This window comes from Salvelinus fontinalis, chromosome 11 (genome assembly GCF_029448725.1).
Source record: "Salvelinus fontinalis isolate EN_2023a chromosome 11, ASM2944872v1, whole genome shotgun sequence".
NCBI classification, from domain to species: Eukaryota; Metazoa; Chordata; class Actinopteri; order Salmoniformes; family Salmonidae; genus Salvelinus; species Salvelinus fontinalis.
In genome coordinates this window covers 30835657-30849450 of record NC_074675.1, presented here as the reverse complement: position 1 = coordinate 30849450, position 13794 = coordinate 30835657, and the positions used below count along the sequence as shown (strand labels likewise).

Here is a 13794-nt window from a genome sequence, read left to right as displayed (position 1 = left end):
AGAAAAAGGGAAAGAGAACTGCGGGGGAGTTTGGAGGATAGGAGAGGAGGAGCAGAGGTTACCTTAGTCTGATTAATTAGACTGTAATACACAATTTCATTGGTACAGTGGGGCAAAAAAGTATTTAGTCAGCCACCAATTGTGCAAGTTCTCCCACTTAAAAAGATGAGAGAGGCCTGTAATTTTCATCATAGGTACACTTCTAATATGACAGACAAAATGAGAAAAAAAAATCCAGAAAATCACATTGTAGGATTTTTAATGAATTTATTTACAAATTATGGTGGAAAATAAGTATTTGGTCACCTACAAACAAGCAAGATTTCTGGCTCTCACAGACCTGTAACTTCTTCTTTAAGAGGCTCCTCTGTCCTCCACTCGTTACCTGTATTAATGGCACCTGTTTGAACTTGTTATCAGTATAAAAGACACCTGTCCACAACCTCAAACAGTCACACTCCAAACTCCACTATGGCCAAGACCAAAGAGCTGTCAAAGGACACCAGAAACAAAATTGTAGACCTGCACCAGGCTGGGAAGACTGAATCTGCAATAGGTAAGCAGCTTGGTTTGAAGAAATCAACTGTGGGAGCAATTATTAGGAAATGGAAGACATACAAGACCACTGATAATCTCCCTCGATCTGGGGCTCCACGCAAGATCTCACCCCGTGGGGTCAAAATGATCACAAGAACGGTGGACAAAAATCCCAGAACCACACGAGGGGACCTAGTGAATGACCTGCAGAGAGCTGGGACCAAAGTAACAAAGCCTACCATCAGTAACACACTACGCCGCCAGGGACTCAATCCTGCAGTGCCAGACGTGTCCCCCTGCTTAAGCCAGTACATGTCCAGGCCCGTCTGAAGTTTGCTAGAGAGCATTTGGATGATCCAGAAGAAGATTGGGAGAATGTCATATGGTCAGATGAAACCAAAATATAACTTTTTGGTAAAAACTCAACTCGTCGTGTTTGGAGGACAAAGAATGCTGAGTTGCATCCAAAGAACACCATACCTACTGTGAAGCATGGGGGTGGAAACATCATGCTTTGGGGCTGTTTTTCTGCAAAGGGACCAGGACGACTGATCCGTGTAAAGGAAAGAATGAACAGGGCCATGTATCGTGAGATTTTGAGTGAAAACCTCCTTCCATCAGCAAGGGCATTGAAGATGAAACGTGGCTGGGTCTTTCAGCATGACAATGATCCCAAACACACCGCCCGGGCAACGAAGGAGTGGCTTCGTAAGAAGCATTTCAAGGTCCTGGAGTGGCCTAGCCAGTCTCCAGATCTCAACCCCATAGAAAATCTTTGGAGGGAGTTGAAAGTCCTTGTTGCCCAGCAACAGCCCCAAAACATCACTGCTCTAGAGGAGATCTGCATGGAGGAATGGGCCAAAATACCAGCAACAGTGTGTGAAAACCTTGTGAGGACTTACAGAAAACGTTTGACCTCTGTCATTGCCAACAAAGGGTATATAACAAAGTATTGAGAAAAACTTTTGTTATTGACCAAATACTTATTTTCCACCATAATTTGCAAATAAATTCATAAAAAATCCTACAATGTGATTTTTTTTTTTCATTTTGTCTGTCATAGTTGAAGTGTACCTATGATGAAAATTACAGGCCTCTCTTATCTTTTTAAGTGGGAGAACTTGCACAATTGGTGGCTGACTAAATACTTTTTTGCCCCACTGTATATCATAAAGCCGCTGAGGGCCTAGTTACACCCTAACACACTGGTCTGAAACTCCTGGTTTAGTCAAATTATGCCGGCTTGCAAAGGGATGTGTCATTTCTATTGGAATCCAGTCAAAGGTAGGATATCCAACAACTGAAACTTTCAGTCACATGCCACCTGCATTCAGAATGACTGACGGGGAAGAGAAGATTGATTATTGAGACTACCTAACTCATATAAACTGGAACAAACATATCAGTAATGTGTGAAATAAGTCCAACTAGTAACAGATAGGATTCGTTTAGAAATATTTATGTCATCTATGTTTGTGTAGCGTAAGCAACCAGTCATAGTACATGCAAATACACAGGTATTGAAACAAACCATTCTGAAAATCAACCTGCAAGAGATCATGCTGGAATAACGATAATGATGATGATTGGTGTGTTTTTGAGTTGTTTTGAGCAAACATTAATTTTGTATTTTACTCAACAAGCTTGTTCAAATACAACTGACTTCAAGCAGAGTTTGTTGATTAAAGACTAACACTTTGGCTTAAATTCTTGTCCTTTTTAAGTCCACTCAACTTGCATAATAATGCTATTTAAGCAATTGGTTAAGTTTGACTTTTTCTAGTGCAAAGTGCATGAAATTAAAAGGCTGAGGAACTTCACATTAGGTCACTTGTTTGTCATAGTTGAGTGGTCATGGTTTGCTCTCTTCCTCTTTAGCAGTGTGGGTTTGTGAAGGAAGGCACTGTGTGAAGCTGTCTTTTCCCACCGTGATCAGAGAGAGTCAAATAGAGAATTGGTTGTAATCATATGCAAAAACCTGTGAAAACCTAGTTGTTGGGCTGATGAGGACACATGAAAAGTTGTGTAGGGATGTATGTCCTTGTCAGAGAGAAGAATGACATTGTTCTTGCAGCATACATATTCTGTAGTTCACTTATTAATGTATCTCTTTTACATTCAATCTATCACTGTGATCACTACTTTCCTGGGTTATTACTTTGAACAGTTGACAGACTGTAACTCAAGGACATCTACATGCAGTTGACCTCCAAATAGCTACAACATAAACCAAATAATAAATATGCCATGACGTCAAACCTTTGACACCTCTCCTAGTGACATTAAAGACTGTACTGAACATGTCAACATGACCAGGTATGTAAGTACAATATTGCCTTCAATTTTTGCACAAAAATGTTTTCATCCACAAAACTCATTCCTCAGATCTTTACTATAGTTTATTTATCTCTTCCTCCCACAAAAAGACCACAGTGTTGCTATGTCCATTCCTTTTACAGTAACAGGAAGTTGTGTGGAGATGAACATGACATCAGATGCTATTTTTTCTGTTTCTCTTTTAGCATCTGTACCTTTCTAATTCTGTCAAAGCCCCATTCGTGTCACAGCCACAGGAACTGTAGGGGTCCAGAAGACTTGCCAGAGGCTTAGAATGGAGTACACTTTATATGCAACTCTGAGATGATGATGATTCGTGTATTTCTCTGGATTTTGAATATTGTTAGATAACTATTTCCTTTATTGGACAAGAAAATGTTTCATTCATAGAATATGAAGTATGTCATATGCACAATAAAAGTGGCAACTGATGATGACGTTGTTTGGTTACACTGTGTTTACGGACTGCAGAGAAATGGAGCTGTTGGTCACTACAGCTTTTAATCAGGTTGTAGCATGAGCCTGAGAAACATATAATATAAACTAATATGATGACATAGAGAGATGAAGGAATAAGGGGACAGACCCAGTAGACTGAGGGGTTATGTTGTTGCTATGTGACCAATCAAATAAAAAACTTTGTTCAATCAGTTAAACAAAGCATATTAATTATAAGTGTACATAATATATTCAGTAAACAAAAAAAAACATATTTGATTTTATGTGGGTACATATGTTTGCTTGTGTGAGTGAGAGTTAGGCTACATGAAGGGGATTATTGGGTAGTTTGGTTCATCAGGCTGACCCCCTGTCACGGCCGTCTAAAGGAGGAGACCAAGGTGCAGCGTTGTGAGCTTACATATTCCTTTTTATTAGAAATGACGCCGACAAAAACAATAAACAATACAAAACAACCGTGAATCTGAAGAGCTACGTGCCACAAACAAAGTTAACTTCCCACAAAGACAGGTGGGAAAAAGGGATACCTAAGTATGGTTCTCAATCAGACACAATGATAGACAGCTGTCCCTGATTGAGAACCCTACCCCTAAAACATAGAAATATAAATAATAGAACATAGAATACCCACCCCAACTCACACCCTGACCAAACCAAAAATTTGATTGATTGATTATTTCGATATTGTGATCCACAAGAATGTGGAGTAGTTACAGCCCTGTCCCTGAAGGGGGCGATAGGCCATCAAATATACAAACAAATTGAAATACAACCATAAACAACACAATAACAAACATATCTATGTAGACAGTAGCTAACTAAACATATTACTCATAACAGAACCATCTGAGGTGTGGTGTGTGTGTGTGTGTGTATGTGTGTGTGTGTGTGTGTGTGTGTGTGTGTGTGTGTGTGTGTGTGTGTGTGTGTGTGTGTGTGTGTGTGTGTGTGTGTGTGTGTGTGTGTGTGTGTGTGTGTGTGTGTGTGTGTGTGTGTGTGTGTGAGAGAGAGAGAGAGAGAGTGATTGAGAAGTGAGAGGTGGCTGGAGATGTCCATTTCCATTGTGCCACAACTGAGGTTAGCTGGCTTGGCTTGCCACCTGACAACTGAGCAAAGGTTTGAGGGAAGGCCTACACTTACTTATCTATGTATTTTTACATTTCTCTAGAATCTTTCTCTCTGTTTTTCTGTGTACGGTGAAGAGGTGTGATCTCAGAGTGAAGTGGTGTGATCTAAGCAGACTGTCATAATATAGGAAGTAAAGGGGTTTGTCAGAACGACTGTAGTTATAGAGAAAGTCACTTGTCTGTGGGGACAGAATGGAGCACACCTTGCTCTGTTTGCTGCTATGTAAGTACTGAGTTAGTGTGTTTGTTTATGAACACTAGTTACCTGATTTACTAAGAATTTAAGGGAAAAGGGAATACGACATTAATCAAAATGAAGACAGTTTCATGCTTTAGCTTTGTTTTTGGTGTTTTAGCCCTTATTGAGAAAATATTAGTAAATGGCACTCAAAGGAATATCAGCAAATATGGTGTAGATATGAAGTAAGAAAGTGACCACCCTACATTGATGTTGCATCTCTGTGAGAACCTGAGCTTGTATAGCCGATGCCATGCAGACCTGGTTAGTGTGGTGGTGTGCATTTAACCAAGTCATTACTCAGGAACTAAAGAGTGGTGCTAACTCAGTGGTTGCAAAATGTGTTGTCAATGACAATGAATATAAAATGCAATATTTGTTGGATGTGTTGTATTATTAAGTTGTGATTATTGTAAATGGTTGAGGGTTCCTTCGCTACAGTTATAGTAAACTGTGTTAAGAGATTAATGAGTGGTGTTTTGGTGTTTTTGGTCTCTGTACACTCTCTGTGTGCAGAACATGGGAAGTCAGTGGCTATTTAAAGCTGCAGTCCGTAATTCAAACTACAACAAAATGGCCACCCTGACACTTTTTGTGGAATATGGCTGAGGGATGGGGCTAAGGAAATTCATTAATCTACATTGTTAACAATAATTGTCATAAAATAAACCATTTTTTTGGTTTATGATGGGATGAGACCGTTTTGAAGGAATTAAAAGTTATACTCTTCAAGAATAAATGCATGTGATTAATTTAATGATAAAACATTTGTGTAGAAATCATAGATTGCACCTTTAAAATAAATTACAGGATGGATATGGTAATCAGTATCATGATTATGACATGTTGTTATTTGTTTCAAGTTAATATTGGAGCAATGTGACTTTCTGTGTTGTAGTGCTGAGTACACACATCTACTCTGGACACTCTGAAGACGATGCTGGTAGATATTTGAACACTTGATCAAGCCTTCATCTCTTAATTCTCCATCAAATGTTTTATTTGTAATTTTTAAAGCTGCTTTTAGATAGACATATTTTGTGTTTTGAGTGTCTCAAAATAACATGTGTAAATTAATTGTTTCATTCTGGTTTTCTTTTGTGCAAGGAAAGGCAAAGGCTGTTCTGACCATATACCCCAAATCCTCCCAGATATTCAGTGGAGAGTCTGTCACTCTCAAATGTAACATATTGAGGGGAGAAGTCACTGACTGGGAATACACATGGCGCAAGGATGATGTAGACACAATCAATAGGAATCATGAATATGAGATCAGTGAGGTTAAGATTTCAGACAATGGTGACTACAGGTGTCTGGGTTCACATATTGATAATGGGACGCATTCTATGTGGAGTGATGCAGTCAGACTGACAGTGACAGGTAAGTCATCTTATCTCTCATTCACATAATTCCCTCCTTGTCAGTAACCACTTGACATTGGGCCCATTCTAAGAATGCTATTTTGTCGTTTTAAAAAGGTCTGTCTACTATTGCAGTTGAGATTCTTACTTTAATTAATTCTCCTTTCATGTAATAATCAAATCAATCAAATCAAATGTTATTTGTCACATACACATGGTTAGCAGATGTTAATGCGAGTGTAGCGAAATGCTTGTGCTTCTAGTTCCGACAATGTAGTATTAACCAACGAGTAATCTAACCTAACAATTCCACAACTACTACCTTATACACACACAAGTGTAAAGGGATAAAGAATATGTACATAAAGGTATATGAATGAGTGATGGTACAGAACGGCATAGGCAAGATGCAGTAGGTGGTATAGAGTACAGTATATACATATGAGATGAGTAATGTAGGGTATATACACATAAAGTGGCATAGTTTAAAGTGGCTAGTGATACATGTATTACATAAAGATGGCAAGATGCAGTAGATGATAGAGTACAGTATATACATATACATATGAGATGAGATGAGTAATGTAGGGTATGTAAACATTATATTAAGTGACATTGTTTAAAGTGGCTAGTGATACATTTTTACATAAATTTCCATCAATTCCCATTATTAAAGCGGCTGGAGTTGAGTCAGTATGTTGGCAGCAGCCACTAAATGTTAGTGGTGGCTGTTTAACAGTCTGATGGCCTAGAGATAGAAGCTGTTTTTCAGTCTCTTTGTCCCTGCTTTGATGCACCTGTACTGACCTCGCCTTCTGGATGATAGCGGGGTGAACAGACAGTGGCTCGGGTGGTTGTTGTCCTTGATGATCTTTATGGCCTTCCTGTGACACCGGGTGGTGTAGGTGTCCTGGAGGGCAGGTAGTTTGCCCCCGGTGATGCGTTGTGCAGACCTCACTACCCTCTGGAGAGCCTTACGGTTGTGGGCGGAGCAGTTGCCATACCAGGCGGTGATATAGCCCGAATGGATGCTCTCGATTGTGCATCTGTAGAAGTCTGTGAGCGCTTTTGGTGACAAGCCAAATTTCTTCAGCCTCCTGAGGTTGAAGAGGCGCTGCTGCGTCTTCTTCACAACGCTGTCTGTGTGGGTGGACCAATTCAGTTTGTCCGTGATGTGTACACAGAGGAACTTAAAACTTACTACCCTCTCCACTACTGTCCCATCGATATGGATAGGGGGGTGCTCCCTCTGCTGTTTCCTGAGGTTATTTTCGAGGGCCCTAACCTCCTCCCTGTAGGCCGTCTCGTCGTTGTTGGTAATCAAGCCTACCACTGTAGTGTCGTCCGCAAACTTGATGATTGAGTTGGAGGCGTGCATGGCCACGCAGTTGTGGGTGAACAGGGAGTACAGGAGAGGGCTCAGAACGCACCCTTGTGGGGCCCCAGTGTTGAGGATCAGCGGGGTGGAGATGGTGTTACCTACCCTCACCACCTGGGGGCGGCCCGTCAAGAAGTCCAGTACCCAGTTGCACAGGGCGGGGTCGAGACCCAGGGTCTTGAGCTTGATGACGAGTTTGGAGGGTACTATGGTATTAAATGCTGAGCTGTAGTCGATGAACAGCATTCTCACATAGGTATTCCTCTTGTCCAGATGGGTTAGGGCAGTGTGCAGTGTGGTTGCGATTGCGTCGTCTGTGGACCTATTGGGTCGGTAAGCAAATTGGAGTGGGTCTAGGGTGTCAGGTAGGGTGGAGGTGATATGGTCCTTGACTAGTCTCTCAAAGCACTTCATGATGACGGAAGTGAGTGCTACGGGGCGGTAGTCGTTTATCTCAGTTACCTTAGCTTTCTTGGGAACAGGAACAATGGTGGCCCTCTTGAAGCATGTGGGAACAGCAGACTGGGATAAGGTTGATTGAATATGTCCGTAAACACACCAGCCAGCTGGTCTCCGCGTGCTCTGAGGACGCGGCTGGGAATGCCATCTGGGCCTGCAGCCTTGCGAGGGTTAACACGTTTAAATGTTTTACTCACCTCGGCTGCAGTGAAGGAGAGCCCGCAGGTTTTGGTAGCGGGCCGTGTCAGTTGCACTGTATTGTCCTCGAAGCGAGCAAAAAAGTTATTTAGTCTGTCTGGGAGCAAGACATCCTGGTCCGCGACGGGGATGGTTTTCTTTTTGTAATCCGTGATTGACTGTAGACCCTGCCACATACATCTTGTGTCTGAGCTGTTGAATTGCGACTCTAATAATTCTAATAATTGAAGAAATATGGTGTATGGTACTAAGATCATACTTTTAACTGATTGATGACAAACTGTTTCCACAGCTCTGCCTACAGCCTCAGTGAAGATAGTCACTACCCAGGAGACACTGTATTCCGGAGACACAGTCGAGCTGCGGTGTGACATGTCAAACTACACAGACTGGACGTACCGCTGGTTAATAAATAAAGAATGGCTTTCCAGTCAAACCAGTAAAACAACCACTATCTCTCTCTCTGATCAGGCTGGTCAGTACCAGTGTGAGGGGACAAGGACAAAACGGCCCCAAAATTCATATCTCAGCTCATCTCTCCACATTAGCGTCACTGGTGAGCTCACTATTAATCTTCAATCCCTATCTGGATTTTCTGAATTTTGAGGCACATTTGAGTCAATCATGTAGATGTTGTCTGTGTGTCAGTATGAATGGAAAAATGAATAGTTACAGTACTACCTACAGAAGTAAGATCATACGTTGGAGAGATTTGTGCTCTGACTGCAGTTGTCTTCTTATATAATTGTTTTTCCACAGCTCTGCCCACGGCCTCAGTGAAAGCCTCTCCACGCGGTCCCCTCTATTCTGGAGAGACAGTCACTCTGCAGTGTGACATAGACTACAGAGACTGGACGTACCACTGGCACAGAGACAACCATCTGCTTCCCATTCCGACCAGTAAAACCACCACCATCTCTCTCCCTGACCAGGCTGGTCAGTACCAGTGTGAGGGGACAAGGACAAGGCGGCCCGAGAGGACATATCTCAGCTCATCTCTCACCATCGTTGTTGCTGGTGAGTTTAATAACATAACCATCACTTACTTAAATGTTGAGAAGGATAAGATATTCATATTATTCTGTACAGTGAAAGTATTTTTTTTAAACAAAAACAGATGTATACTTTTAATTGAAACCTAATCAAGTCAACATACCCCTATAATGGACTTTTATAGTAAGAAAACATTCCAACAACAGCTAAATCTTTGGATGTTGCTAAGCATGTATCCAGATCTTTGAATCATGCTATTTTCTCACAGCCCTGCCCAAAGCTACACTGACCATAACACCAAACCCTGCATACACTGGAGAGACAGTAGCTCTGACGTGTTCAGTGGGGTCTGACAGTGGCTGGAGGTATACATGGTACAAAGACAACACTAAGAAAGTAGTGACCTTGTCTGGCAGACACACAACAACAGGAGTCACCTTCACCATAAAAAAAGCTGCTGAGTCTGACCAGGGTCTCTACTGGTGTCAGGGAGAGATCCAGTCCAGATCCATATCATCAATCATCAGTGATCCTGTCACTATCACTGTGAAAGGTGAGTAACTGTGTGTGTGTGTGTGTGTGTGTGTAGACATCACTGTATATGTCAGTATTCTGATAGATCTTGGTAAATCAGACAGTTCAGAGTGCATACTGTATGTTCAGAAATGACAACTTATGATATGGTCATGTTGTGATGAATGCTGATCAACATTATATTACATTCTAAGGTGTGTGATAATGTTTATTTTCTGTGTTGTGTCTGTGCAGAGAGACCTGTGGCTGTTCTGACCCTCCAACCCAACTGGCCCCAGATATTCAGTGGAGAGACTGTCACACTCAGATGTGACATACAGGGGGGAGAAGAGATTGAGTATGTTTTTTATAGCAGTGGGAAGTCAGTCTACACCAAAACAGAGCCTGAGTACAGAATCAGTCCTGCAAAGAATGGTCTATATACCTGTAAAGGTCTTCAGAAAACAAATGGCTTAAAACACTCCCAGACAAGTAATGCTATACAATTGACCGTGTTAGGTAAGTCTGTTTTTATGGGATTCCAAGATAAAGACAGAAGGGATGAGGTCAAATAGCAGACAGTGGTTTCAATGATGAAACAAAACTATAGTTTGTTTTAGGGGTGAGGTACAATACAATAAAAACAAAATGGGTAAACATTTTAAAGACTGAACATTTGATTTGTGTCATTTCCTTCATAACAGATAAACCCCAAGCTGTCCTGAGTCTCTCTCCTCAGTGGCTGAACCCTGGAGACTCAGTTACTCTGAGCTGTGGGGTTAAAGAGTCATCTACAGGCTGGAGGTTCTTCTGGTACCGAACTGTTCCCTACACAGCTGGGTTACTGTCCCTGTCAGACAGGTCCTACTCTGTAGAGCCTCTACCTGGCAGTGGGACTAGTGAAGACTCCTACACTCTGATCCCTGCTGGTCCTAGTCACACAGGAGGATATGTGTGTAGAGCTGGGAGTGGAGACCCAGTCTATGACACACTCTACAGTGAACCTCAGTTTCTCTGGTCAGGAGGTAACTAACTGCATTGAAACTGCATTTAATCACATTTAAGTTCCCCTCGTGTATATATAACTACTGTATATGTTTGACTCTGTCACTCTTTGTTTCAGATCCGCAACCTTCAGTGTCTCTCAAAATAAGACCTAACAGAACTCAACACTTTACATCAAAGTCTCTCTCACTAAGCTGTGAGGAGAAGAGGAACTCTACTGGATGGAGACTGAAGAGATACAGAGAGAAAGCAGTGGAGTCAGAGTGTGGCTCTAACTGGGGATCAAAAGCAGGGTCCACATGTACCATCAGTTCCACATACACAGGGGACAGTGGAGTGTACTGGTGTGAGTCTGGATCAGGAGAGTACAGTAATGCTGTCAACATCACAGTGGACGGTACGTCTGTTGTACAGCAGTCACTAACGTTTTTTACATTACAACGTATGATAATGATGTTCAATTCTGTAACTGAATGGTTGCACCTCATAAAATACAAGCTCATGTTGGTGATTACTCCAGATTTACAGTATTATTTATATATTATGTTATACAGTTGGCCCTCTGATCCTGGAGAGCCCTCCCTATCCCATAACTGAGGGAGAATCTATGACTCTCAGCTGTACAAATAGATATCAGGAAACAAAACCGAACCCCAAGGTTGATTTCTACAAAGATGGAGTTCTCATCAGGAATGAGACCACAGGAGAGATGACCATCCCTGCAGTTTCCAAGTCAGATGAAGGCTCCTACAAGTGTAAATCGAATGGAAGAGAATCACCAGAGAGCTGGGTGACAGTGAGAGGTGAAAAAACTATTATGATCACATGACCTTTTCATAATATCTGTGGTCATCAGTCATGTGTTGTGTTAAAAAGCATACTGTAGGTTTGGACTTACAAGCTCAGGCTTCATCTGATCTCAAGTCAGATGTCAAATATATATTCACTTTGTCCACTACTTTATTCATTTTCTACAACTACCTCACAACCTGATAGTTTTTTGCTGTTCTCTCTCCAGGTGTAACTCCTGGACCCTCTACATCAGTCCTAGTAGGAGTGGTTGTGGGCCTGGTTGTTGCTGGTGTTCTACTGGCCATTCTCCTGGTACTGCTGTGTCGATATAAAAATGCCTGAGGTGAAACTTTTATCAATTCATATTTATCTTTTTCGTTCATGTTAAGGAGAAAAATGTCTAATTACAAAAGTTTAAAACAGTAACGAACTGATACAGTATAATATTATGCATTTCTCATTACAGGTTCCTGTTGCAACAGAATATTCTGGTGAGTACACCTGTCTTTCAACTTTTCATACAGTAAAATAGAATCTGTGTGTTTCATGAGTATCTCTCTCCCTGTAGGCCCCCCCAGCCCCAAAGCACCAACCTGGACCCCCAACAGGACCAAGGATCTACCCAGGACCGGGCTCCTGAAGCTGGGTATACATGTCTGCAGCATGGTCAGTCTCTCAGCCCAGACCACTGTCACTCTCCTCTCTGTAACTTCACATACTGACTTTTCACCATTCACTTTCTATAGATGTTACCATACTCTATGTCCCTAGGCAAGCTGAGGGAAAACCAACCTATTAATCTTTCTCTCTCTTCTTTGACCAACAGGTGGCGGTAACATCTATGATACAATCACGCGCTCAGACAGTCATGACAATGGTACTGGGAAAGGGAAAGGGGGAGACCTAGTCAGTTGTACAACTGAATACCTTCAAATGAAATGTGTCTTCTGCATTTAACCCAACCCCTCTGAATCAGAGAGGTGCGGGGGGGGGGGGGGGGGGGCTGCCTTAATTGACATCCATGTCTTCGGTTCCTGGGGAACAGTGGGTTAACTGCCTTGCTCAGTTGCAGAATGACAGATTTTTACCTTGTCAGCTCGGGGATTCGATCCAGCAACCTTTCGGTTACTAAACACTAGGCTACCTGTATGTTAAATTTAGCATGAATACAGTATAGACTTGTTGTTGCTGTTATTCTTCATATGTTTAATATTACTAGCATACTAACAGTAAGTAGAGATATTAGTGTATTACCTGTATGTTTCAGATGCTGGTGCTGCTACTGCTGGACCAAGTGATGTGATGTACGCCAAGATTCAACTCAAAAAGTTGGACAAGAAAAAGAAAAGTAACTCTCAACTGTCACACAAAATGCAGCAGTGTTTTTTACTCATCACATTTGATAAAAACATTCAACTTCTCTTCACATCCTCAGAAATGGCAGCTGATCCAAAAGAAAATCCAGTCTATTCTGAGGTCAAGACAGGGAAGACCACAGGTGAGAACCATTCTACAGTTTGGCAGTCAGTGAAATCTAAATGTGCGATTTTGGAGTTTCAAAAAAGATGCAGAATATTCAATAAGCTACTTCCTTCATTTGCTGCCTGGAAATTTCCATTTTCAGCAGCAACTGGACCTGTTGATGTGACCTATGCTGAGGTTGACCTTAAACAGAAGGCCAAAGCCAAGAAGAAGACAGGTAAGACAGGACATCCCTCCTTCCATATTCCCCCTATCATACCCTTACACCTCTGACCCCATATTGACTAACTGTATGATATTCTTTATATAACTGTTATATTATTCTGGTGTTTTATCCTCACTCCTTACAGAAACATCAACCCCACCTGAGGCAGATTCAGTCTATTCTCAATTGAAGCCAGTCACAGCCCCAGGTAAGACTAATAGCCATATGCGATTGATCATTTTAATGATACTAATACGGAACTAATTCTCTGATATCAAAGTATAGTGTATTTATTTAAAGAATGTCTCTTTGTTTAATTCTTAAGAGTTTATTTGACTGCATGTCCTGAACAATGTTGTGTGGTGACATGTTGCAGGTACCTGAGGGGGGAAGGGATAGAGGGATAGATGGATGGAAGGATGGAGGAATGGAAGGATGGAAGGACCGAGGGATGGAAGGACCGAGATGATGGAAGGACCGAGGGATGGAAGGACCGAGGGATGGAAGGACCGAGGGATGGAAGGACCGAGGGATGGAAGGACCGAGGGATGGAAGGACCGAGGGATGGAGGGATGGAAGGACGGGGGGATGGAAGGATGGAAGGATGGAGGGATGGAAGGATGGAGGGATGGAAGGACCGAGGGATGGAGGGATGGAAGGATGGAGGGATGGAAGGATGGAGGGATGGAAGGATGGAGGGATGGATGGAA

General features: G+C 42.0%; 1 protein-coding gene across 1 annotated transcript; it reads left to right on the top strand.

The window, feature by feature from the left end:
• The first annotated feature begins 6044 nt into the window (after positions 1-6044).
• Positions 6045-10291, top strand: LOC129864706 (leukocyte immunoglobulin-like receptor subfamily A member 3). Its single transcript, XM_055937011.1, has 4 exons — positions 6045-6078; positions 8854-9111; positions 9356-9640; positions 9856-10291. The coding sequence occupies exons 1-4, from the start codon at positions 6045-6047 to the stop codon at positions 10173-10175; spliced, it is 897 nt and encodes a 298-aa protein (XP_055792986.1). The 3' UTR covers positions 10176-10291.
• The last annotated feature ends 3503 nt before the right edge of the window (positions 10292-13794 follow it).

What these genes read in the sequence shown, in the direction of transcription:
- LOC129864706 (XM_055937011.1), top strand. Translation starts at nt 6,045, where the DNA reads ATGTGGAGTGATGCAGTCAGACTGACAGTGACAG. An exon ending in TCTCACCATCGTTGTTGCTG is followed by an intron (nt 9,112 to 9,355) that starts GTGAGTTTAATA and finishes ATTTTCTCACAG; the next exon opens with CCCTGCCCAAAGCTACACTG. An exon ending in TGTCACTATCACTGTGAAAG is followed by an intron (nt 9,641 to 9,855) that starts GTGAGTAACTGT and finishes GTGTCTGTGCAG; the next exon opens with AGAGACCTGTGGCTGTTCTG.